This window comes from Gymnoscopelus braueri, assembly GCF_963280865.1.
Source record: "Gymnoscopelus braueri genome assembly, chromosome: 4".
In the NCBI taxonomy this organism is placed as follows: Eukaryota; Metazoa; Chordata; class Actinopteri; order Myctophiformes; family Myctophidae; genus Gymnoscopelus; species Gymnoscopelus braueri.
Window position 1 is genome coordinate 8,737,663 of NC_137605.1, and position 27,697 is coordinate 8,765,359.

Genomic DNA, 27,697 nt, shown 5'->3' on the forward strand with positions numbered 1-27,697 from the left:
TAAAAGTCCCCCCACATCCCCCCCCCCCCCCCAAAAAAGCAACAACAACAAAAAATCATGTTGGGACAGGTTGAGAATCACTGCATTAGAATAACTCTACAAACAAATAGCCTAGAGTCTAGGCCCTAGACATAGACTACAGATACTGTATCACTCTATACACAGTAATCTGTATCAAGCTTTGAATAATAATAATAATAATAATAATAATACACTTTATAGAGTACTTATTTAAACTAAGTTTGCTTTATATGAAAAGAAACATTGAATAAAAGAGCAGACCACAAATATGACCATGTTTGCAAAGGTTCTCTGTCAAACAAAAAACATTCAAATAATCGACAAATTAAAAGTGCAGTATGAAATAAAAACATTAAACGAATCAACAATAAAAGTGCAGCATAAAATAAAAAACATTTAACAGTACAACAATTACACTTCACCATTTAAATTATGGAAAGGTGCTTTGACAAAAAGATCTTCCAACTAACAACGTGTCACAGCACTTGTAGGCTACAGTAGATTGCTATTTTTGAAGAGAGAGTTGGTGTAGAGGGAAAAATTAGGCGGCCAAGAATAGACCCCTGAAGGACCCCGGTCAACAAAGTCTATACTTCAAAATCTATAACTTCTAATTCCAATCTACAACGCATCGCAACGCAATGTGTTTTAAGGTTGTAGATCTTGTAGAAAAGAAAAAGCAAGATAAATAGAATCAGTCTGAACTCCGGTTCATCCCATCCTTCAAGTTAACTGGTTCTTCAAGATAAGTTGACACTGTTTGTTGCTGGCTTGATCTCAGAGAAGAGAGCCCTGAGACAGCCCAATGGACTGAGTGGAACATTTCTAAATTATGGAAAGGTGCTTTGACAACAGCAAGCGATAACACGAGAGGACAACGGAGAGCAAACGACACCCACTGTTCTTAAGGGTGATTTATAGTTTGTAGATATTTTTGGTGTGTGCAACAGGCGCACAACCAAGTATAATTCAGACATTAGACCCTCAATTGGCCAAGAAAAAACTCCAAAGAAAAAGTAAAAAAAAGAATCAATCTGAACTAGGTTTTGTTGCAGCCTTCAGATTAACAGGTTTCTTTGAAAAATTGTATCCCCACAGTTTGTTGTGCATTAGATAAACTAGAAAAAGGTGACCTTCGGGTGTTTGGCCCCTTCCAACCTGAAAGCCAGCCGCCCCCCATACCAGCCAATACCCCCCCCCCCCCACGGCCCCCCACACACCCCCATCTCTCAAGCAGTTCCTGCATGAAAGCCCCCCCCCCCCCAATAAGTTGGTGCAAAGGTTTGCATGAGATCCGTCAATCTAATCAACTTGAGGATTTTGGGAGAAATTGCCCATGAATCTTCCAGCAAAGCAAACAGCTTGTGAAAGTTGAAGACCAGGTAAGTTTGGGCAGCAGATCCGGTGCATCACAGGAGCAGGACAACAGTCAACAGAGGTGCAACTCGGATACATTTACTGCCGTTGTATTAATATGGTGCAAAGTACACAATGAATGAAGGTTTCAATGTGATTAGCCTACATCTGTGTCAGGCCCTGACAAAAATGTAATCTATATCGAACCGTTGTCCCTTCATGTGTACTTTGCACCTTAATAAAATGGCTGTAAATGTGTCCGAGTTGCTCCAGTGCCTCCTCTTTACCTGGCTTGTGAAAGTTATTCAACTGCTCCATTTGATTGCAAAACCTTCACCTCTGACGGAGAGTCTTCCTCGCTAAGCGAGGGGACGCTCTCCTGGAAGTCGGGAGCCTTCTCTGGACTGGCCACAGGAATGGGCCACAGGTGGCTGTGGCTCCACCTGTGGACCAGTCCGAGTAACATCACGCAGACACAGATGGCCAGGAGGAAGGACACAACAACCAGCTCACTGTAATAGCTCTTCTTGGGGTCGTCACGCATCGAAATCCTGCCGCCCTGAGTGCCGTGGCGGGTCGTTTCGGTCACAGTAAGGTCCATGTCAGGGGTTGACATGAACAATGGGCTGTCGGTGTAGTTAATATTGCCATCAATCTCATCGCTTGAGGAGACAGGAACTGTGGACCAGCCTTGCTCGGGTGATCTTTCAGCCTCATCTGTAGGGACGAAGGCGACTTTGTCACTACTCGTCGTTTGTACACTACTGCTCGTCGTCGTTGTCGTTTTTGTCGTGGCCTGCGCTGTGGTTTTGGCGGTGGTCTTCCTTTGAGCGGTGACGGCCATGGCGTTGTTTTTTGGTGGTGATGTGGGGGCCAAGCCACGTGGAGGGGCTCTCAGTTTAACAGAGTAAGAAGCGATGTCTTCCTCGAACCCTCCTTCCTCTGACACACAGGTGTAGGTGCCCAGGGTGTCTGCCGTGACCAGGAAGGATAGACTGCCGTCTGGACGCTGGAGGTAGAGGTTCTGGGGCAGAGTGGTGGGAGTGCTCCATCTCAGGGTTGCCAGATTGGAAAGTTTGGGACATGGAAGCCTCATTGCGTCATTCAAACGGGCGTAATCTACCACTGTTGTGACAGAGAGATTCAGCAATCAGTACAGTTTGAAGAGAGTAACAGGCTATAGATGTGTGATTTATTGAGTTCCAGTTCTGATGGAAAGAAAGAACTAGTCCAGTGTTTCCCAAGCAATGGGTCGGAGACCATTTTTGGGTTGCGGACCCATTTATATGAGTTGTTCTAATTCATGTATATTAAACTCCTGACATTGAAAATCAACATTCATTAACAGTGATAGTTTGGGCATGCATATGCTTTTATTGGACTGCACAGGGTTAAAATTGTTCACGTCTAAATGTCTGTTAAGCTATTTACTACAGTACATGCATTCATGGTTTGTTATTATCTTTGAATTTCTGTAAAATGCTGTAACTACATAAAAGATACAGTGGATGACATGTTTGCTGACAGAAGGTGCAGGGTACTAATATGGACAGTGGATGGCAGTAGATGGCAGTAGTGTAGCACCTTTTAAAGCAGACTTTTAATCACAGTACAGTGGATATTGGGCTGTGTAACTTATAAATAGGCCTACAATGTATTATATTGTAACATACTGTTAAAACAAATGTTATAACCATAGTAAGTAGACTTGACATGAAGTGATGTAAAACCAGTATAAATGGGGAAATGCCACCACAGTGTATTTCAGATCAACAGCTGATCTTTTTAAAGGCCATTTGTTTCATAGGACAACACAATAAACTAATCTCATTCAAACCAACAAGGCTGCAAGTCTTACAGTGTTTACCACACAGTACATAATATGACAATAAAGACAATGGCTGATCAGGTTCTGGTCGAGCCTCCAGGTTTGTAAATTCTCTTGTTATTGCTTGCTTTAGTCAAATAGTCATAATTGCATTGTTGATCATTTAAATGTATTACACCATACTTGTTGCACACGTTTGTTTTTGTTATTTTGTTATTATTATTATTATTATTATTATTATTATTATTTTTATTATCATCAACATTATTATCATTACCCTTATTATTATTATCATTATTTGAATATTATTATTATTATTACCTGGGTGAGGAGCAGCTTTGGCAGATACACACTCTTTTGTAACATCACCGCTCTCTACATCCTGGCCTCTGTGGTACGAAAAGGAAAGACATATAAACAACTGCTGACATGAAGGAACTGTTTCCTGTCTGTGGTAATAGAGTGGTGCATTGACAATATGTCTGTTTAGAAAAACAACATGTCAGATGTGTCTTAACATGCTCACGTGCACACAAAAAAACACTCACCCCGTCAAAGAAATATTCTGGTACAAAGATACAGTCAGACCATATCGTAAAAAAATGTAATTACAACTTAAAGGTGCAAGTGAGGAAAGAAGATATTTGACATAAGGGAAGACATGTCAAGGTGTCATTCTTCAATGCTTTAAAGTGCATGTTCTTTCTCCTGACTAATGTATTTGGACTGTAACATTAATTATATCAGCCTATTTGGTCTATTTATATAACAACCACAGTATTTTACTGTTGTACTGGGAGCTGACCAGTACAACCACAGTCTTTTACTGTTGTACTTTGAGCTGACCAGTACAACCACAGTCTTCTACTGTTATACTTTGAGCTGACCAGTACAACAATAGTCTTCTACTGTTGTACTGGGAGCGACCAGTAAAACCACAGTCTTCTACTGGCTACTGGGAGCTGACCAGTACAACAGTAGAAGACTATTATTGTACTGGGAACTGACCAGTATAACCACAGTCTTCTGTTGACTATGGGAGCTGCCTACTAGTACTAACATAACTTTTTGCCTGCTTAGCATATACCTTTCCCTCCATACTATTAGTCATCACTTGTACTATTATTATCACTACAACTACTACAGCAGCTTACCGCTGCTATACAGTACGTACTGTATATGTCACAGTACGTTTGGAGAACCAGTACGATTGAAGACAGAGCGCTCGTTTTTAGGCACGGGGCTCCTTCGGGGCGAGGCGGGGCTTTTCGAGACAGGGTTTATTAGCGAGGCTCGCGAGGAGGAGAAGGAGGACGCGGCGCTGCGAGGCGGGGGTTTATTACGCGAGGCTCGCGAGGAAGAGGAGCCTCCTCCTCCTCCTCCTCCTCCTCCTCGCGTAATAAACCGTCCCGTCCTCTCCTTCTCTCCTTCTCCTCCTCCTCCGAGGAGGAGAAGGAGAACGCGGAGAGGCGGGGCTTTGATGCGCCGACGCGGACCTGTCTTTTGTTGTTCCCCCCCACATAGCAACCAGGAAGCTACGCTAGGGGAACCATAATATCTATGAGGGGAACGCTGAACACGCGTTCACACGCACACGCTTGTCCATGACGGAGGCGCGCCGACTTAGTGGAGCTTGAGGCCGAGGAAGCGCGCCCTCGCGCCTCCAGGCGCGAGTGCCCGCGCTGACCGGCCGATGCTCTACTAGTCGACTCAGCGCCGTTTGAGTTGTAAACCGATAGGGACAGAATAGTTCTTTTCATGGATCACTGTGTGTGTGTGTGTGTGTGTGTGTGTGTGTGTGTGTGTGTGTGTGTGTGTGTGTGTGTGTGTGTGTGTGTGTGTGTGTGTGTGTGTGTGTGTGTGTGTGTGTGTGTGTGTGTGTGTGTGTGTGTGTGTGTGTGTCAGGGAGAAAGTAAAACAAAAGCCAGAACACAATAAAAGTATCTAAACAGTCCTGCTTTCAATAAACCAAAAAAAGCATGAGCGCGTGCGCGTGTGTGTGCGCGTGTGTGTGTGTGTGTGTGTGTGTGTGTGTGTGTGTGTGTGTGTGACTGTGTGTGTGTGTGTGTGTGTGGCCATATATGTTTGTGCACAAGCCTGGCTTGTGGCTCCCTCTAGTGCTGGGTGGGTGGTAAAAACGAGCGCGCTTTCTTCAATCGTACTGGTTCTCCAATCATACTGTAACATATATACTACTAGTTTACAATTAATAATAATATAGCAATGTCCCTTACATGTTGGAGGCCCCAGCAGTGACCTTGGTGCAGAGGTTCATGCCACGATCCCATCCACAGAATGGATCCCTGGCCAGAACACACTGTGTACAGCTCTTATACGCGGGACAGTGGGTCAGCGGCACCTGGGTCACCCCTTCAGATGTCCCCACATAAACCATGCCCTACAGAACCATGACAAACAGTTCTTTACATTACATTCATATAAACTACTCCCTACAAAACCATGACAAAGTTATTTTTGCGTTACATTCACTTGTTGAGCATTAGCTGATGCAGATTTTCAAACAAAAAACATAATTTTTCTTTCTTGTTTTTTTGGTTAATTTGGCTTTTAAGTGATGCACGGGTTGGAACCTAGAATTAAAAGTAGACCTTTTTTTAGACCTTAGAAATTTGCAAGCAGATTCAGCTTCCCCATGTTAACAGTTTAATGTCTTGCACTTAAACGCATATTTATTGCACTTTGTAGCCTTGTTTTAGCATGTGTAACAAACTATAGGCCTTATTTATTCCTGATGGGAATGTAATGAGTCAATAAAGATTATTATTATCATCATAAGTTTTACCTTGGAGGAGGAGAGGATGAGGTTTTTCATCAGCTGAGGATGTTGGAATACCTGGACCTCCTCTATGACCCGGGGACCCTGTTTCAATAGAGCCACTTTGTGGAGAAAACCGTTCTCTGGAAGAGAAAGAGTGAACTGGATGGTTGAGTTTCTGAGACACACACTCAAGCACACACACAAGAAGTAATCTCGATCTATGATGACACACAAACGACAAATCCTATTTGGTTACATTTGTTCACTCTCGTGTGTGAATTTTCCCTGGGACTGGGGGATATTTTTTGAGGCAAGGATTTCCAAGTGGCCAACTCTAGTATTGCACGTTTGGGGGCCAATGGGTTCGACTCATGGGCCACCACCGATACGATGTTACAGTCATAGAGCTATTTATTACACGGCTTGGTTGAATGCTTGATTCTGATTGGTCAATCGCTGAATTCAGCGGTCTGTTATTTTTGTTGCCAGACCCAAGGGGTAGGGCTTACATGAGGCTTTGTATCTGTTTCGTCCATACATGGGCAGGGGTCATTTGTCCTCCGGCCCCAGCCAAAAAAAAGTTTGTGACGAACTATTCATGACATCATGAACTTCATTTTGGGTCTGGCAGAACCAGGTCTCCTGGTCTTGTTGAATAATGACCGCTGAACTCAATAACGGAACGCTGTCTAATCAAAGACTCAGAGCATCTGGCTCATATCAATCTGCATCACTTGATTTTATGCCGTTTCCAACATGGAAGCCATGTTAATAAAGACACAATGTCATTTACAACTAAACATTGCTTACATGAATGCTTTTGAAAACATTTGAAGCGAGAAATAGACAAAGCAGTAATCGAATATTGATTATATTTTAGTCACACTTCCGGTTGTTTTCCGTGGCGACCGCACTGGGCGCACCTGGCATAAATTAATGGAATACTTTTATTAACCGTAAGTTATTAAATCCTTTTGTGTTTTTTTTTATCACGCAGGGTTTATTTCTCAATTTCTGATTTCTGGGGGGGGGGGGCGGGCAATGATCTACGATTGACGTAACTCTAACGGCGATGAGTCGGCTGAAGTGGACTTTGCAACGTTCGACACAGCGACTCCCTCGCCTGAGTAAGCTCGGCGATGCCTCTCGTGGCTAAAGGCCGCTTCAGACGGAGCGCCTCTGTTGGTGCTGTCAAAAAACAAGCGCTCCCACGCCCCGCTCATCCTGGGGAAACGGCATTGGCGTACCAGTGAGCAGGAACAGGATGGTGTATGTTTTGCCGTTGGCAGCCTGAGTCCTCTCAACCACCAGGCGACTGTATTGCTGGCTGGCAGAAATGAGCAGCGGGCCGTTCTCTGCTTGCTTCACGCTGTCACTGGTCAGAAAACTCTTCTTCACCTCTTCTAAAACAGTACCGGTGGCGTTTCCCAGTCCGCACTGAAAGCAAAACAGCAACAGATAGGGACTGTCACGATCATGAAATAATTACGATTAACGATTGAATTGTGTTTTTGGCAACCACCAAAACCACCCCAATTGTATAAGTTATATTGTATTAACATTCTCTACCATACATATTGGCAGAGGTGGACGAAGTAGCTACTCGACCCCAGTACTTGAGTAAGAGTACAGAGACTCCTTGGTCAAATTTACTCCACTATAAGTAAAAGTAGCTCAGTCAAAATGTTACTCAAGTAAGAGTAAAAAAGTGATTGCTTTTAAATATACTTAAAGTTGTACAATGCAGAAATCACAAATAACGATTTTTAGCAACCTCTGCTGGTCACTACCGTCACTGCATACAATTTCCCTAGTCCTCGATTACCCAGAATTCCATTCGTTTTCACCGGAAGCCGGAAGCGTTTCAAAAAGCGATCTTTTAATTGTTTTATACTATCTACGGATCGTTTCTCTTAGCCAGTGGAGCATTAGTTACCATGAGCTGTGCTTTCTTTTTCTGTTCTTTTTCGATCTTCCAATCCTACATTATCTTAACATCAGCGTGAGGTTCCTTTTTGCTATTACCGCGGTAGTTCCTGGCCAAACAGGAAACCGTTGCGGTAGTTCCTGAGGACGTCGGCCACGACGTCATGACGTTGGCCAGGAACGTCATTTTCCCGGGAAAGTCCCCCCCGTACACGTTCAATAGAAAATATATAAATAAAAGTCTTCCGGGGGTGAAATTCACGGAGTGGGTGTTGTGAAACTTTTGCCACTCGCAAAAGATATACAATTTAACTTTAGTTTTGTTGAAAACGTTACCTAGTATTACTTTAAGTATTCCAAAGTGCATGCTTTGAAAAATACTTAAAGTACAAGTGATTTTTATATCAATTAATTGCTGTAATGTTTTCACAATGAATTTATAGGACCTTGTAACTCTTGTTCCAGAGAAGTAATGTAACTCTCTGAAACCACCTGCACTGCATGCACTGATGTGCTTGCTTGTAGAACCATTACGTTATACAAAGCCTGCAGAAAGACCTATAAAAACATAGAGATGACTGAGGAACCAGAACTAAATACTTTTACTCCTAAACACCCATACAAGATGTAACAAAGAGGCGAGCGGAGGGGGAAGCCAGAAACACGGCCAGAGATTTTAGGGAAGAAAAAAAACAGCCAACCTAAAGGCCAAACCGCACCAATGCAACTAGTCGCAACTCCTTGCAACAAAACCGTTTTAAGGCCAACCGCACCAATGCAACAGCTTGCAACAGCCATTGGGGGTAATGGTTGCAAGTAGTTGCAAGTAGTTCCATGTTGCAAGGAGTTGCATGGCGAATCATTGGTGTGGATGTGGAGTGGCTTAAAAGTACTCAGTACTTCCTAGAAATTTACTTGAGTAAAAGTACAATATTTGTCTTGGAAATGTACTCAAGTAAGAGTAATAAGTATCAAAACAATCTAATACTCAAGTAAAGTACATTTACTCCGTTACTGTTCACCACTGCATATTGGACAAAACAGGAAACATTTTATTGTCAAGTCAAGTCACAAGTCACACATCTTAGGCATCAAATCCTGAACTCCTCACATGGCCAGTCCACTAATCTCGCTCCACTCTGAATGGAGTTAGGCTGTCTTGTTGAACTGGGGTTAAATACAAGTCCATGGTGAGAATATATTACGTTAAAATAGTCACTTATCACAATACTGTTTGATTACAACTTAAATGTTGGTTTCCAACCTTTCCCAGGTCATGTTTTCTGCCTGAAGGCTTCCATCGGTTAGTAGTCACGTCAAGTTTCTTGTAGCTGCCATCAAACACAGCCCTGATGTCACTCATCTTAAAGACACACACAGCAGATGACCCTGGATCCATGGACCTACGACACAGATTGAACAACACATTAGTAACACTACTACTACTACTACTATTACTATTACTATTACTATTACTATTACTACTACTACTACTACTACTACTACTACTACTACTACTACTACTACTACTACTACTACTACTAATAATAATAATAATAATAATAATAATGAAAACTATGTAAAAAAAAAAGTACTAGTATTGAAAGAAAAAAGGAAAAATAGCTTATCTACAAACTCACAACACGTCACGGTGTGACACATTGTGAGCTTATAGATCTGTTATTTTCACAATATTTGTGCAACACTGTCGTATGATGAAGTTGGGTATTCCGTTTCACACACACACACACACACACACACACACACACACACACACACATACACATACACATACACATACACATAAACATTGAAATATGGAGATACAAGGTTTCTGTCTGACAGTAACGTATACAGTCTTTTCATGATTTATTTATTTTGTTGCCTTAATTTTGCCGTCTTGACTCTTGATTCTTGTTTTGTGTAAAAGCAATGAATGGTAACAGTAAAGGTCCTTACACACCGGGGCGATTTTTTCGTGCGAATAATAAGCTTTTTTTTAAAACCTTATAAAGTCAATGCAAGCGTACATGGCGCGAAAAAGCGGAAAAGCGAAGCGAAAAAGCGTCTTTTAATTATTCGGAACGAGTCCGAATTTTGCGTATATTCGCCACATTCGCCGGTGTGTAAGGACCTTAAGAGTGGGCACTAAAGAAGAGCGGGCACCTCGATGTAAAATTGGCATTTATCTCCAAAAATGTTTTAAAAATAAATATTTGGAAAATGTTCTCAAGTGATGTAAAGTATACATGATTAGAACATGCTTGACATTCGACCATTAAGGTCTCATATTTCTACAATTGCTACAACTTGCTTCAACAGTATATCCAATCATTTTGGGCATAAACAAGAAGTTCAAGTATACATTTTGGGCTGATAATGATGTACTGTGCATGTTCAAATCATGTATACTTTACATTACTTAAGACCATTTTTCAAATATTTAATTGTTTTTAACATTTTGGGAAAAATAGGCAATTTTACACCGTGGTGCTTCCTTAGTGCCCACTCTTCTTGTATGTATCCATTTGAATTGCCTTGTGTTGAAATGTGCCATGTAAATGTGTCTAATTAAATATTTTTGCCACTGCACATATTTCATTATATACCACTGGGAGGTGAAGACACCGTAGAACAGCGTGTCTGTGGTGTTGTCGCCCTCTACTGGGTGGAGGGTGAACATGTCCTGGAGGACATTGAAGGGCAGCTCTTTGGCCAGCTGGCAGAGGAGAGAAGCCTTGGCGAAGGATGTCCACTGTCTCTGTAGAGTACTACCCCCTCCTACGTCACTCTGAGAACAGAAATGAGCGGAACATTATCTGTCTGTCTGTCTGTCTGTCTGTCTGTCTGTCTGTCTGTCTGTCTGTCTATATAATACATAAATACTGTACATACACTGATTGATTGATTGATTGATTGATTGATTGATTGATTGATTGATTGATTGATTGATTGATTGATTGGATAGGGATTAGGAGGTGTCAACTTTGGTCTTTTAGGTGTACTGTTTGAAGTTTAGTTTTATTCTAAATTCAGCATATGAGTAGGCGTGCTGTGGATGTTGCAGTACTAGCGAAGGGCAAAGACGAAAGATGAGGGACTTTTAGGGTGTTTGAATAGGTGCTCCACCATGCTGTTTTCTGGTGGTGCATGGTCTTTATGTGTGCGTTCAGTTACCAAGAATATATGACTCATCTATATCACTCAATGAGGTCCATTATGTACTCATGTTCTTCAATAGGAAACCACCCTTGTATGTCCTTTTAATTTGACTCACAGGGGAAATGTGGTTTGCAGCGTGGCATGCAATGAAACACCACTCACAAGACAAACTCAGGAGGAAAAAGAATGTCCATTGCAGTCGTTCTTCAACTTATTTTTTTATTTCAAGGACCCCCATAACTCTTACAGTGTACAAATGAAACCAAATGAAGCTCTAAGGGTCCATTTGGTTCCATTTGTACACTGTCAGAGTTACAGACCTGTACAAGTCTACTTGGTCTATTTTACAGCTGAACAACTTCACTTAACCTGTGAGGCATTTTGTCATGTGACTCACACAGACATCCCACATCTCCCCAAAGTTACGGGAGTCTCCCAAGAATTAGCGTCCGCTCCCGGACACCCGCGAGCGGACGCAAATCCTGAACGCACAATTAAAACTAAAATGTTTGAAAATAGCAGATCTACAAGCTTCATAATAATTGGGGCCCACCTGCAATACCCTTGCAGCCCACCAGTGGGCCCCGGCGCATATGTTGAGAATAGCTGCTGTAAATAAAACAAGGGGAGCTCATCACCAGTGGTGTTCTATTTTATACCTAGGCTATTTGAAAATAGCCGATCTACAAGCTCACAACGCGTCGCGATGAAGCTTGTAGATCTGCTATTTTCAAACATTTTAGTACTTTTACTTTTGGTACTTGAAGTACATTTTAATACCAATACTTTTGCACTTTTACTGAAGTCTATTTTGAATTCCGGACTTTTACGTAACAGAGTACTTCTACATTGCAGTATTGATACTTTTACTTAAACCAAAAATTTGAGTACTGTTTCCACCACTGCTCATCACCTTGCAGATCTTGTGCAGTACAGTAGCCTACCTTGCAGACTTGCGCCACGCGGGGCGTTGTGAGATCATTCACGTAGTCGTATTCTTTGGCCACCTCACTGAAGAAGAAGAGCACCTTCCCCTCAGCTTCATCAAATGACGAGCTGACAAATGTGGGGTCTGAAATACAGGAAGTGATGAAACCGCAGGAAGTAGCGTTAGAGCAGAATAAGAGCATAGGTCATGCTTCTCGATTCTGATGCAAGAAAAAAAGATGGTGTTGAAACTTGAAAGAGGAACTGGTACTAGCTGGTTGACATCTTACTGCGTGACTCAATCTGCTTACTAACATGAGGAAATGACTTCCTCCCTCCATGTGCACGTGTGACATGTTATTTTACTTAATGCTGCGATCCTGAACTTATTTGAATGAATTTCAACCAATCTGTATGGTAGAGTATGTTAATACAACTTTACAGTCTGTCTTGCCACTAAAGGCTTAAGATCAAAAGGGAGAGATACCTGCACACTGCCACTTGCACGTTTAAGAGAATATTTATTGATGCTACAATAACAACGTTTCGGTCAGACCTTCCTTAGGTTTGAGGGAGGTCTACACGAGGGAGGTCTACACGACTGAACCCCTTTTGATCATTTACTGTTTGATGCTTACGCACCTGCTATGAGACTGACTGTGTGTTTAGTTTGTTTTTACTAAATTAAAGGCTTAAAAAAACTACTTAAAGAAAAGTACCCCCAAAAAACTACTTAAAGAAAAGTTGGTCAGTGTGATTAGTTTTTGGGCCGAGCAGAGAACCTCAAGAGTTGAGAATAGTTCAACTTTTTTGAGAAATGCACATATGACGTGGCCTACTTTTTTCAGCCTCCTTAACATGTCTTCAAATTGCCCCTCGCTTACTCTGAAGGGAAGGGGGGGCGGGTGTTGGTGGTGGGGGATGTTGCATCTTTCATTTTTAACAGAAAAAGTGCTCAAGGCAGCACTTTTTCTTCACAGCAGGCAGAGACAGTGTCAAAGTTAAGCAACAAGTCCATATCGGGCATGTCCTGTTTGGTGTATTATGTGGTTGACCAATGTCAGGGGCTGAAAGGGCTTCGTATCTGCAATTTTCTGTCTCATAATTACTAAAGTAATAACCATAACAATACATTTCTGAAAGACACCACCAGATAAATAATGGAAGCTCAAATACAAACATACAAATCATCCCTGTCTGTGACAATGCCATTCCATCCTAAGCTATAGGGATGCATGTAGTTCTGCAGGCTGATGCCTTCTCAACCACTTATCTCTTGACAAGCCAACTACTGCTGTTGAATATTGAAACCTTGTATGTTTTTTATTATAAAAAAGCTGATTGGCATTAATTTACAAAAAAAATAACATAAAACGTTTCTGCCGGACTGTGTACTGGTCAGCACTGCTGTCACCAGAGAGAGAAAGAGGGGGGGGGGTTGTGAGAGGCAGAGAGAAACAGACAGACTGTATATATATGCACACCAGACACAACACAATTATTTTGATTACATCCGGTGTGAATGCAGCGTTGACACAAATAACTTGCAGCACTGTAGAAGTAGTTATCAGATGCCACAGAATTAAGCCAATTAAGGATCACGCTTTACTGCTATAGTTTCATTTTCTTATGCCCTCACTATTCTGCAATGTATCTGTCTGTCTGTCGCGTCATCCGCGTCATCAAGCGGCCGGATGGGCAGAGCCGGAAAGACCTCACCCTGACTCATCCCAAAATAGGTCCGTCCTAATAAAATCCTTGATGCGGCATGGTTTAGCTTATTTTTTGAAAATAAATGTGCGTGCACTATCCGGAGACTATTTAGCGTCTGTATTATCCCACAGGGAAATTCTATTCCATTTAAATAGGGATTGGGGAACCAAAACGAAGTGGCACCGCAAAAGCGGATGGCAATCTGGAAAGAGGATTTTTTTTTCAGTAGGCGTGGCCTAGACCGGATCTTTAGTAACGCATACCAGGCTTTCCTCCGAGGTGGAAAGACTGGTGACGCGAGGTTACGTTCTAAGTAAACAGAAGTATGCTAGCAGCTCCTAAGTCAACCATAGAATCACTTCTCTAAGTATGTAAGTATGTAAGTATGGCAGCACTCACCATTCAGTAGGATATAGGACGTGTCCTGGGTTACATCTGGGCGGCCATCTTGGCTGAAGTGGCGAAAGATGGCCGGTTTGCCCCTGAAGTGTGTGTTGGTGCCAGAGAATAGCTCGCCATCTACACACACACACACACACACACACACACACACACATACACACACACACACACACACACACACACACACACACACACACACACACACACACACACACACACACACACACACACACACACACACACACACACACACACACACACACACACACACACACACACAGAAGAAGCATTCTGTAAGGTCTTTATGAGGGGTAGGGGTTATAGGGTAGTTGGAATTTAAATTGAGTAACCTAAACCAAAGCAAAGTGTACCCTTTCAAGACGTCAGTTAGTGGTGAAATAGTGCACTAATGTAACTCATTGACCTGACTTAACCACTTAAGCCCTAATTATGTTGTTATACGACCAATCGACCAATCTACCCCAAAATAGGGATGGTTAACACCGCCAATAGGGAGAATTCTCCCTTTTTTATTATTATTTTTTATTTTGTTTTTGAATTTCTAAAATGTTTCTCACATTTTTGAGTATTAATTTGTTTTCGTTATTCACAACGAATTAGGAGATATATAAAAGAATAGAAATAAAAATCCATTCACTTCAATGTTAAAAAATAAACGGACAAATAATTCAATTTTTTTCTATAAAAACTCAAAAAAAATAAAATGGCTGGCAGTGGGTGAGTACATTATGAATAAACTCTGGCAGTCAGTGTGTTAAGTGACATTTTGGGTCTGTCAAAAGAAATGCAGACAATAAACATGATCACTATGATTATCTGTCTTGCAAAGCCAAATGGCAGGTCAATACTCTCCATGTATCAAGGTTAGCGTTTGGATTGCATAATGTGTCAATGTAAATTATAATCTTATGTTATGTTTTAACAATATCCATTCATTCTTTCCAAGTGTTTTTTTAAATACTGTTGTGTTTTGAACTTACTTATAGTGACAGCTGTGTTCCTCTGGAAGGGGTTGTAGGGACAGCGTACACCTTGTTTTACTGTTCTCGCCATCGAGAGAGTGTTTGTATCCTGAAGGAAAACAAGCAGTGGTTTATAAAATACTTTTCCATCCAAATTTGGTTGATTTTAGGTGTGTTATTAGCCTTGAAATTAAAGTTTCTAAAACCTTCAAAAATATTTGAAAATAGCCCATGTTTAAGCTCACAACGCTTCACATTGCGACACATTGTGAGATTGTAGATCTGCTTTTTTCAAATAGCTCAAGTATAAATAAGTGGTTAGGGTAACAATCTACAGAAGCAGACCTAAAGGTTAGCTACAGTATGGACACATCATTCACTATCCTGAGACCTATAGTGTAAAAGATGTTGCGGTCAAACATTACAGTAGGTCTTGACTTCATGTAAAAGGTCAAACGTAGAATCAGAACTAGACTTACAATGAGTGTGTCTTGTGGGTTGTAGGCAAAGCTTCCACAGACATACAGGTGGGTGGAGTTGATAGCCAGTAGCACTTTAATGAAGTTACCGCAGTCAGCCTGGGGAGAAACAGACAGAGTCTAAGCAACTATTGATGCTGTGGATGGTTCTAAGTATGTCTCTTTTTATTATTATTTTCATTATCTTAGAGTAGACAATTATTTCCCCCCCTTTTCTCCTAATATTGTTATGCCAATTCCCGGATTTCCCAGACACTTATGCGAATATGCGTATTGTTACTACTCTTTATCCCTCCTGGCTCACTTGCCAGTGAGGAGGCCCCATGGGAGCCTCCTACTCCTACCGTTCAACGCTCCCCACTGAAGGCGCCACCCGCCCAGCCCGTAGGAGTCACTAGCGCAGCCACAAAGATCACCCCGAACATGGTCCAGCTGTGTTCATATAGACCAGTGGTTCCAAGATGTTTTAGCTCGAGACCCAAAAGAGAAATTTGATGTACCCCCAAGACCCAAACTAGTGAAAACAGCCGGTCTACAAGCTTACAACGTGTGTTGAGCCTGTATATCAGCTATTTACATTACTTTTTTAAAGGTTTTATTATTCTTTTTTTATGGAATTTCTTTGATTTTTTTATTTTCAGAAATGATTGTCTCCGCCGGAGGTGGAGAGTATGTTTTCGCTTCGTCCCGCCTTGTGTTAGCATGGCCCCTAGCCAAGCTAACATTGGTCAAGCTCCACGTGACACGTGTCAATATGTTGACACCAATGCCTTTGATTGGCTAGAGGGACGCATGACGAAATAAAATCCTATAAATAGGTGTGTCACTTCAAAAGGCCATTTATGACTTTTGAAGTGAGGTAAGACAGGATCAATCAGTCTTCATTGGAACAGTACCGTCCGTGCGTGTGTGTCCCTCTGAGAACACCTAACATTGGTCAAGCAAAGGCGCAGAAGGCCAAAGCTAAGAAAGCATACTCATCTACAACAGTAACACAGAAGAGGACTATAGAGTTGAATTGATCCCACAACAAGGCCGAAGTCTTAATACTGTAACAATTGGCCACCTTGATCAAATACATTATGTAGCACTAGAGAAAACTGACATAGATCAAACACACCAATCAACTGTTGAAACTGTTCAAGACAATGAAGATGAAGAAGACAGACAAGCATTTGAACAAACCAGTCAATTACGACGACTCCCATATGACACATTGCTTCAAGAAGAACATTCTTTAGATGCAGACACTACATATTCAGTCGCCCCTGCAGAACACCAAAAACCACGCGCATTCTACCAAGACGACCCGTTCTACCAAGACGACCCGTGCTATTAAAATAGCACGGGTCTGCTGGCGGAGACTTGTGCTCCGAGGAGCACATTTTCTAGTTTTGAATATATTTTTAATTCATGAAAAATAAAAAAAATTAAGGGATATTTACTCGCGACCCATGAAAATGAGTCTGCGATCCACATTCGGCCAAACTGGACGCACCACGGTGGATTCAAAGCCGTAGTCTCTGAGATGGTGGACAGGTACTTTACCCCTGCACCACCCGAGCACCCTTCGTCGCCTTATCTTTGTGTGAGTTGGTCTACAGTAGGCCTATAGGTTTAAGGAATGACTACACACCTTTATATCTTTCCCTTTAGAAGAACAGTCTTTCATTTCCTGGTCAGACGGTTTCCACTCCACCTAAAGAAGAGAACATAAAAAGGAAAATGAATGCATCGTACATTTTTTAATTTTTGACCAATCATTTTATTACATAATACAAGTGTCTGTAGCGTTTTGTTTTGTCAATAGGATGGTATGCAGCAAGAAAAAATAAGGCTAGTTCTGTGTATAATGTTCAGTGCTATTAAGATTAAGAATGCATTTTTCATGGGACATTGGCCAAAGTAAACAAACTATTTGGTCAGCAGCACAAATAAAAACAGTAAAATATTGACATCCTAATGATTTTGCCAACATTGAATGTGAATAAAGTTTATAGTGTTGTTTAAACTGACATATAACAACAATAAAAAGCATGTCAGATAACGTTCACATATGTTTTGTCTTCACCACTGGAACACAGGTACATTTCTATTTATTTTCAACTGAAAACGATTAGACAAATAAGGTGTAATTAAAAGCCGATTTTTATGGTTATAAATGATACATGCTCCCATGTAGGCTATGCCGAGTGGGAAGTGACAATACAAATGGATTCTGATTCTGATTCTGAGAGTAAGCTAACTATGAGGTAACACCAATGTTGGATGATTACTGTTGTTTTATACAGTACCATGGCCATGGAGAATACTCAATTCTGAAATGGACAGAGGGTATGAAATATTTTCCAATAACAGGACTGCTTTGACATAGTGGCCTCACCTCATTGTAAATAAATATGCATAATTGTGCTGTATTTACAGTTCTCATTTGATCAACGTTTGCCTGTAATCCCTATAGGTGCCAACATCAATACAGCATGGAATTGTGGATAGAATCGTATCCAACGATAACAAAATATTCTAAATAAGTCATTATTTATTCGGCATTCGAATGCCGAATATATAATAGACCCTTGATATGAAAAGGGTTGAAAACCCCTACTTTAAACCCTTTATAGTTTATACTTTGTCAACTGGCGTTCCCCGAGGGTCTATACTGCTGAAAACAGCTACAGTAGGTGTGCTGAGGTGACCACCTCACCGCTTATCACCGCTGCTCAGTGACGTCATTTTGTAGTAATCCACCCACTCAGTTCTGTGGGTGGGTGGATTCATTTGGAGCATGTTGCCGCCTTTATGGGGGTCTTTGAAAATAGCCTGAGAACCACTGATCTAGATTAACCCGCAAAGAGGATATTTAGGATATGAGTGAGATTGAAACATTTACAATGACTGTGTCCAACCTTGTTCTTCATGGTGATGACACCTGGTTGGCTGACGTCCAATGAGAGGACAGCATCCCGTGCGCCTACGTACAGAGTGGAGCTGTCGTCGCTTAGCAACAAGGTGGTCGTGTTTTGGGCGTCGGTGAAATGGGCCAGTGGTCTCCCTGTGGAATCTGAACAAACACAGCAAGAAGGAACATGAAAACATTCTCTCTTTTAAAACCCTATAACAACAATGGAGGAACAACCAGGGGTCTACAACGTTTTTCAGGCCAAGGACCCCTTAGCTGATAGAGAGATGAAACAGGGACCCCCTCATACATCGTGTATACAATTGTGTTGCAGATTAAACTTTTTCATTGATTTTGCAGATAGCTTATAGACTTGATTGATAGCACTATATCATCAGTGTTTTTGGGTCATGTGTATTTTCAGATATTTAACCACTCAAACCCTCAATACTTAGTCAAATGGACCTATGGCTCTGTCTGTACTTCGTCTGTTCAAACCAAAACACCAAACCTCTTTGCTGAAAATAGCCGATGTCCTTTATTGATCGCGTGAGGGAAATTCAGTCAAAGATACTGTAGATACAGCATGACGGAAAGACATCACAGTGAAAGCAACACCATCCGTAAGGTGGCAAAAAAAATCTGATATGCAACATACAATATACAATATAGAACACTACACCCTCAGGACAAAGGAGAAAAAAAGATCAAAAGAATAGAAAAGGTTACTTTTCACACTGTAGCTCGATCCCTGCAATGTCCTTATTTAGGCATCCACCCTTTCTGATAAAGTGACCACTTGCGGTTAAGGGCGTTTGTTTCTCAGAACAGCACTGCTGTATAATGCACAGTCATAGGGGTTAACGTGTTTGGCATTTTTTTTGTAGTGCTGTATCTCTCACATCTTTTTAGTTTAAAACCAGCCCACACCGATACTGGTGTTAGTGGTTATCCAAGTTAACCCACATTGACCCTCTGTCACACACAAAATCAGCACACCATTACACATTATGTGTTCATACAGTACAACATTCACACACCGACTGCAGAGGCAACCATCAACCATGTGATGCGCCAGTTTTTCAGTTTCTACTTCAGTGTTTCAGTTCAGGGTTTGCAGCCAGGAGACCTCCTGAGCCCCTGCCGGAGTGGAACGAATGAATGAATTTTTATTTTCGTGTCTTGTAAAAAATAAAAAAACATCGCTTACGGGATTATAAGACACCAGAAACATAAATTAACAATATCACATATATCAGCTCATATCATCAGTGGTGGAAAGTAACTACTGTACTGTACGTACGTGTACTCAAGTACTGTACACATTGAGTGCCAAAAACGGTCCGGGCCGTTTTTCATAATCCAAACGAGGTGTGCCAAAAACGGTTATAACCAGGAGATATCATTTTTCGAAGATTTAGACTTTAATCCACTTCCTGGTTAACTTATGACTTCAAACGCCTGTATCTCGGCTCCTGTGTACTTTTTTTTTTACTATGTATTTTTGACTATTTTCGACTATTTTCAACTGGTTGCAACTATGGAACGGATTACCTAATGTTTTAAATGTTTTTCCCCCGATTGTACGAGACCCCTGTGTGTGTAATATTTTGTGACTACTTGAAAAAGGTTAAAAAATGGTAAAACATCCAGGCACTGACTGTACCCTGTTTTAAAAAAACCCTGGCACTCAATGTGTTAAGTATAATTTTGAGGTACTTTTCACTGGAATATTTCCAAGTTTCTTTACTTTTACTTCTGCTCCACTACTATCTCAGAGACAAATATTGTACTTTTACTCCACTACAATTATTTGAAAACTTTAGTTACTAGTTACTTTGTAAATTTTGATTATTATTATTACATAACATACATTAACCACTTCAGCCCTATTTAAACGTTGGCTATTTGAAAACAAGCGTCGCATTGTGACGCGCTGTGAGCTTGTAGATCTGCTATTTTCAAAAGATTTTTATGAATTTTAGACATATGATAACTTGTGGACATTGTGCATAATGAGTACTTTAACTTTTGGTACTTTAGGTATATTTTGATGCCAATACGTCTGTACTTTTACTCAAGTGAACTTTGATTACCGGACTTTACATTGCAGTATTGATACATTTACTTAAGTCAAAATAATGTAGTACTTTTTCCACCACTGCATATCGTACTGTATGTTGTTGATGTAGTAACAAGCTCTGTGCATGTGTGAACAATGAACATGTGACCCTCAAGACGCTATGACTGCAACACTCTTCCAAAATCAACCACACACCTACACACTGGCACGGCATTTACTGCCTTACCATGCTTGTGTGTGTGTGTGTGTGTGTGTGTGTGTGTGTGTGTGTGTGTGTGTGTGTGTGTGTGTGTGTGTGTGTGTGTGTGTGTGTGTGTGTGTGTGTGTGTGTGTGTGTGTGTGTGTGTGTGTGTGTGTGTGTGTGTGTGTGTGTGTCTGTCTCTCAGTTCCACTAGAGAGAGGATGTGGTCGAGGATGTTAGGTAGCCTATATGCATAAGTATGGTCTCTTAAAAATGGAACAGAAAGCTGTATTCTCAAAAACTTGCATCTTTATTTATATTCTTAACTTGTTTTGGTTCTTGACAGTATCTTATCTTGCATGCAAGGGGCAGTTAGGCTACAGTGTGATATTTTTTACTTTTGTAATGTTCTCATTTACAAACAAAAACTTGGTTGATACCAAATAATTAGTTTGGTCATTCTTAAATGAACACTTTACTTATTTACAACCTTATCTTCATATAATTGGCATAGAATAGGGCTTGAGTGGTTAATGCATGTTTTGTATGATATGGTATGAGAGAGAGAGAGAGAGAGAGAGAGAGAGAGAGAGAGAGAGAGGGGGGGAGAGAGAGGGAGAGAGAGAGAGGGGGGGGGGGGGTGTGCGACCACAGTAGAGTGATCTGCCATTTCTCAACATCAGATCTGGGGACCACCAGTGGTCCAAATGGGTCTGTGACACAGATAATGACCCTACGTACAGATGGACCTTTCCAAATGGACCTGTACGGGTCCATTTGGCACTCTCAGAGTTAAAGCAGCACTACGTGACTTTCTTTTAACGAGTACAATTTAATTTAGTCCAATCTGTGTATGGTAGAGTATGTTAATACAATATAACTGGTATTTTGTCTCCGTGCTCTTCTATTAGATGGTGTCAAAGGTCATGTCTCACCTAGACACTGAGGGTCAACATTTTTACCCGGAAACAGGGTTAAAATCCGGGGTAGAAGAGGACATTTGCATAGTGCACAGTGTAGATTAAGGTTTGAGATTAAAATCAATGTTTTGTATCAAATGGGTGTCTGTGGCCAAATGCATATGTGTCTTGGAGGAAAGGCCCGCATGTCGGCTATTGTGAAAAGGCAGAAACAAGCTAAATAAGTTTGATTTTGTGTTTTTCTTTTTCCATATGAACAGAGTTTGATGGTTGTTCAATCTTCACATTACAACAGGTAAATGTTGTGGGATCTGTAAATACATTTAACTAAAAAAGGAGAGTGTTTGTTGGGAGTTGGCTGTTTTACATGTATTTTAAATGTGAAAGGGGATATTAACTTAACTCCCATTGGTTCACATTGTGTTCCAGTGTCGATCCTTGAAATTTAAATGGTTGAGAATCACTGAATTACTACTGGAATCTGGAATCCCAAACTACACTGTAAAATCTTCAGTGCTTATTTAAAGGACCACGTCTGCCATTTTCAACCTATATTCGTATAATTGGTCCTCACTAATGCTCATTATAAGATTTGTGTCTCGGAGGAGGGTTGTGGACAGTTGAAAAACCTGCCTACTAGTCAAAAATATGTGTTATTTCTTTATTAATGCATGGACAATGGCTTCTATCTTAGCATGTTAACTTTCCAGGAAGAGAATGGCTGGTTTATTGAATCCACATTGATGATGTCATTGGTAGGCAGTTTTCTAAGCTGTCCTTTGCCCACTAATGAGACACAGAGTAGCCGGAAATTGTGCCATCTTATAAAGAGCATAAGTCAGGAACTTATATGAAGATAATAAGGTTGAAAATGGGTGAAGTGCACCTTTAACTCTGAGAGTGTACAAATGGAACCAAAATGGACCCTTACAGGTCCATTTTGGTTCCATTTGTACATTCTCAGAGTTACAGACCCCTAAAGGTCCATTTCGACTGCATTTCCAACCTTATCTTCATATAATTGTTCCTCCTTAATGATCATTGCAAGATGCCGGCATTTCTGTACTCGCTCTGCCTCTGTGTCTCAGAGCCAGAGGTTGGCTGTGGACACTTCAGAAACCTGCCTACCAAGGTTTGGTCATTTCAAACAAGATTACAATATTATTATGTTTTGCATTTGTGCAAGTACAACAGCTTCTATGTCAGCAGGCTGTGGTTTTCTATTAGCTTGGAATCCCCAACAACTATGTTGGTAGGCAGGAACTGGTATTCTTGTTGGAATGGACAGCATTCTCTTTTAGTATAGGTTATAGAGGAGTTTCCTACAGGTTTTTTTATGATTTCAAAATATTCCCCCCTTCAAAAAAAACAATATATGTTTTTTTCTGAAATAAAAAATAGGAATGGAATGGAAAGGAATTCCATGTATTTTTTTTGAAAATAGAAGATCTACAAGCTCACAGCGCATTGCAACGTGTTGTGAGCTTGTAGATTGGCTATTTTCACTCTAGTTTGGGTAGCGGGGAGACATCAAATTTCTCTTTTTGGTCTCGAGCTAAAAGGTTTGGGAACCACTGGCCTGATGCATACCAAACTGCAGGAGTCCTTGATTTTTTTTGCATTACTAAATTATTACATTATTATATTAGGCTATTAATTATTAAATTCAATCCTGTACATTACAGTACATGATATGGACTTGCTGATACTTGAATACTGACTGGACTGTGTGGAATCATGATTAGATCACGATATGTGCTTTAACTTTGGAAGTCACACAGAGACATTTCCCCATATGCCACATTTTGCCATGGTGGAAAAATGAAAAAGGGTCGTGCAATGCAAACATGTGACAATGTAGAGTCTCTCCATGTACGTCCAAGTTAATGACATTCTGTGAAAAAGCTACCATGTGACACTGACACTCTGCAGAGAAATCAATACTAATGGAATCATTCTTTTACGCTGAACCAACCAGACCATTAAACTGTATGGAACACACTCTTTCTCTTTTCTGCTAGAATTTACAAGAAATGATCCAATAATTAGTTTTGAGAACCCTAGCCTCCCTGTTCTGGGCATGTCATCCTGTAACAGGCAAACATTTGCCTCCCCGTGGACGCTTACAGATCTGTAACTCAGAGAGTGTGCAAATGGAACCAAATGGACCCTTAAGGGTCCATTTATACACTATCACAGTCATGGGGGTCCTTGAAATTAATACTTTGGAGAACCACTGTAATAGAATAATAGGAAGTCTAAGTTTGTTCAGTTATACAAGAAGCAAACTGGGCAACCATTCGGTTAAAAATAAACTTCTTTAGCATTTAAATTCTGTCTTGAGAGATTACACAAGAAGAGGTACGTTGTAATATGTGATGTATTCTCCTTTTAACTATGAACAATCTGCGATGATAGCAGATCGGCTATTTTCGGCAAAGAGATGTGGTGTAGAGGGACAAAAGGAGGGGCCTAGTATAGAGCCCTTAGAGACTCCGGTCAGGGTTTAAGAGGTCAAACAGCAGCTGGATGGTGTGTTTGATTCTGGATAGTAAAATAATGAGTGTTAATTTACATATTTGTTACTCCGACAGTTAAATAAACTGTCAGGATTCTGCAGTGTGACCATTCCACTGATACTGAAGGTCTGTGTTGATAAAACCTGTGCATCAGTATTGATCAGCATCTGTAATCAGGGTGTCATTGGAAAAGAAAGCTTACTCTCAATCGGCCTTCCCTGAATAAATAAAGTTGAAATAAAAAAATGACAGTCACATAATAGACTGTATATATGTTTTTTTTTTTACATGCACCACTTGAACCCTAGCATCACTATTCAGAGGGAATCATTTGCCGGAAATAGCCGATCTACAAGCTCACAACGTGGCATGCTGCGACATGTTGTGAGCTTGTAGATCGGCTATTTTCGGCGAAGAGATTTGGTGTAGAGGGAAAGAAAGAGCAGACCAAGTACAGAGTCAAAGGTCAAGTATTCGAGGGTTTAAATGGTGAAATGTGTGAAAATACACATTAACATGAAACCAATAAAAAAAACATAATGTGCATATTATGTCGTATATTAGCCCGACATAAACAAGCAAACAAAAACATGACGATAGCTGACGAAAGTCTATGAAGCGATCTATGAAATCTATGGGAACTTTGGGAAGAGTTTAATTTAGAATGTAGTGGGGGTCCCTGCTTAATCTCTCTCTAAGCTAAGGGGTCCTTGGCCTGAAAAACACTGAAGAAATCGGCTTTTAGCCGACTATTCACGTTCACGTGCATGAATGTGCACGTGCACGAATATACGTGCATGAAGTGTGTGTTCATTAAACTAGCCCTATTTTTTAAAATATATATATAATAATAATTAAATAAACAGTCTACAAGCTCACAACGCGTGGAGATCTGATCTGATTAAAAAATATATATATAATAATACGTTTTACTAAGATTTCTTTTTTTATTCACCTATAATGACATGCCCATAATAGGGACACAGGGGTTAAAGTGGTCAAGGGTTTGGGTGTCTGGAAATATGGTCACCCTACTGTAGCCTATACGTACAACGTAAAAACTCATCAGCGGACGTTGATCTGGTAAGGTAAGGCCAGACAAGACAAGAGTATTTATTTTGTATAGCACTGCTTTTCAACAAGGCAATGCAGGTGCTTTAGAATGATAATCCATTGACCCATTAAGACCTGAGGCAGTTTTTGAAAGAAATGTATAAAAAAATTAAAAAATATCCCAAAATAATTTGTTCCAGGGACCCCCAGAAGCAAAGATTTGAGTTACAAATGTTCGCTTTAAAAAATATATTATTTGAAGATTTGCAGAAATGTACAAGATTTAAAAAAAAATAGCAGATATACAAGCTCATAGCACGGCACCGAGTGCTGTGCTATGAGCTTGTATATCTGCTATTTTTCAATAGCCCAAGAAATCAAAAATCACACAGATGCGTTCCCGGTCTTAATGGGTTAAACAAGCATCAAACGATCAAGCCACGGAGCGAAACAAACACGTTATTAAAGGACATTTGAATACAATAAAAATGAAAAGAAGTAAAAAAAAAAAAAAAATGTGATGGACTTACTGAGAGGGTAGGAGGTCCGTGGGGGGTCCAGAACAACCGAGGACCCCAACACGCCTGGCAGAATGAGGAAGAGGAGTCCCACGCCACGCATGATGAAGGAGGAGAGCACTGGGCGGATAGATGGACCAGTATGGATGTGTGGAAGCGAAGATAATATCTTATCTGTTGTCTGACTTCCTGCAGCGATCTGACACATTAACATACACCAGCCATGTCTGTGTGTCGTCTGAGAGACTGTGTGTGTGTGTGTGTGTGTGTGTGTGTGTGTGTGTGTGTGTGTGTGTGTGTGTGTGTGTGTGTGTGTGTGTGTGTGTGTGTGTGTGTGTGTGTGTGTGTGTGTGTGTGTGTGTGTGAGAAGGTTTCAGGAAGCTATATACCACCAACTTCCTCTCTATGCTGTGGTGAGTTATGAGTTGCATAGAATCAGAGAGCTCTGTGTGTGTGTGTGTGTGCGTGCGTGCGTGCGTGCGTGCGTGCGTGCGTGCGTGCGTGCGTGCGTGCGTGCGTGCGTGCATGTGTGTGCGTGCATGTGTGTGCGTGTGTGTGTGTGTGCGCACGTGTGTGCGCGTGCGTGTGCAAACTGAACAAGTGTCCCTGCCAATATTTCAAGAGCATTTCTTCATCTATCTATGAAATAATTTTTACTTTTTGTTTGACCTGACCTGACCTGTGTGCGTGTGCGTGTGCGTGTGCGTGTGCGTGTGCGTGTGCGTGTGCGTGTGCGTGTGCGTGTGCGTGTGCGTGTGTGTGCGTGTGCGTAAGCGTAAGCGTGAGTGCGTGCGTGTGTGCGTGTGTGCGTGCGAGCGTTCGTGCGTGCGTGTGTATACAGGCATTACTATACGTCCACTATTAATAATACATCAGAGCTCCAAACATGACGAAATAGCCTTTTAGCGAGGTCTTTTTCCTCAAGGTCCAAAATGCCAGACCCCACAATTAGTCTGTGAGCCAGTGGGGACGGGCCGTACCATCTGAGGGGAATAATACTCATAGTGATTTTTTGGGATGGTATATACAGTAGAGTTAGAAAATATGTGATAGCATTGCACCTGAGGTAGCTCTATGTGTGCTGTCAGCATTTTATAACACTATAGCACAAATTAGACTATATGACGAATAAAGTATTGAAAAATTAAAAATTGCTAGTCAAGTTAAAAAACAAACTAAAAAGAACTTGAGTAAATGTACTTAGTTACTTGTCACCACTGTTCATTAATTGATGCTAGGATGCTGCCAAAAAAAGTGTAATTTGATTTTCATAATGCATTTTTTTTAGAAATCTGTGTGTATTTAGAGAGGAAACCTTTGTGTTACATCTTTCTTGAGAACGGAGTAACAAAGTACATCTTGTGTATAGTCACTGCCAGTAATAGATGACATTTCTAGAGATGCAGTGTGGGGGGCGGGGGGGCTAATGGTCCAGTCAAGTCATTCATTTTTCAAAGGCCACAGGCTTTTTACCAGTGAACTGCTCTCTCCTGGAACTGCCTGGCCTGGTCAGAAGATGTCCGTCTGTCAATATCGTAAGTGGTACAGCATGTAGCTGAGCTTACAGCTGCAACTATCGATGATCTTCTTAGCGATCATTCTATATTGAAAAATGTATATCTCAATGAATCAACATGATTTATTTTTCAAATCTACAAGCTCACAGCGCGTCTCACCGCAACACATTGTGAGGACAGAAAAGTCAGTAGTAATAGTGGTTCTAAACCTTTTCAGGCCGTGACCCCCCAAAATAATCATATGTGTCCCGCTGTATCTGGGGACCCCCCACCCTGACAAGCATTTGGAATTGTAAGCATTATATTTTGGCTCCGATCCACAGATAAATATTGTGAGCTTGTAGATCAGCTATTTTAACAATGTTTGCCTCTGTCTTATACAGTATTTGACAATTTGGTCAATTTGTTATTAAAAAGGTCTTAAAAGTCCT

The 27,697-nt window shown here is 41.0% G+C and overlaps 1 protein-coding gene across 1 annotated transcript; it reads right to left on the bottom strand.

Moving 5' to 3' along the window:
• Positions 1-1,292: 1,292 nt before the first annotated feature.
• Positions 1,293-25,973, bottom strand: LOC308084088 (semaphorin-4A-like). The gene is made up of 14 exons (XM_080426568.1): positions 25,762-25,973; positions 18,483-18,637; positions 17,213-17,275; positions 15,577-15,675; positions 15,116-15,206; positions 14,112-14,231; positions 12,017-12,144; positions 10,520-10,701; positions 9,175-9,313; positions 7,232-7,421; positions 6,009-6,124; positions 5,440-5,603; positions 3,527-3,594; positions 1,293-2,502 (listed from the first exon to the last, which is right to left on the bottom strand). The coding sequence occupies exons 1-14, from the start codon at positions 25,961-25,963 to the stop codon at positions 1,679-1,681; spliced, it is 2,541 nt and encodes an 846-aa protein (XP_080282694.1). The 5' UTR covers positions 25,964-25,973; the 3' UTR covers positions 1,293-1,678.
• Positions 25,974-27,697: the final 1,724 nt, after the last annotated feature.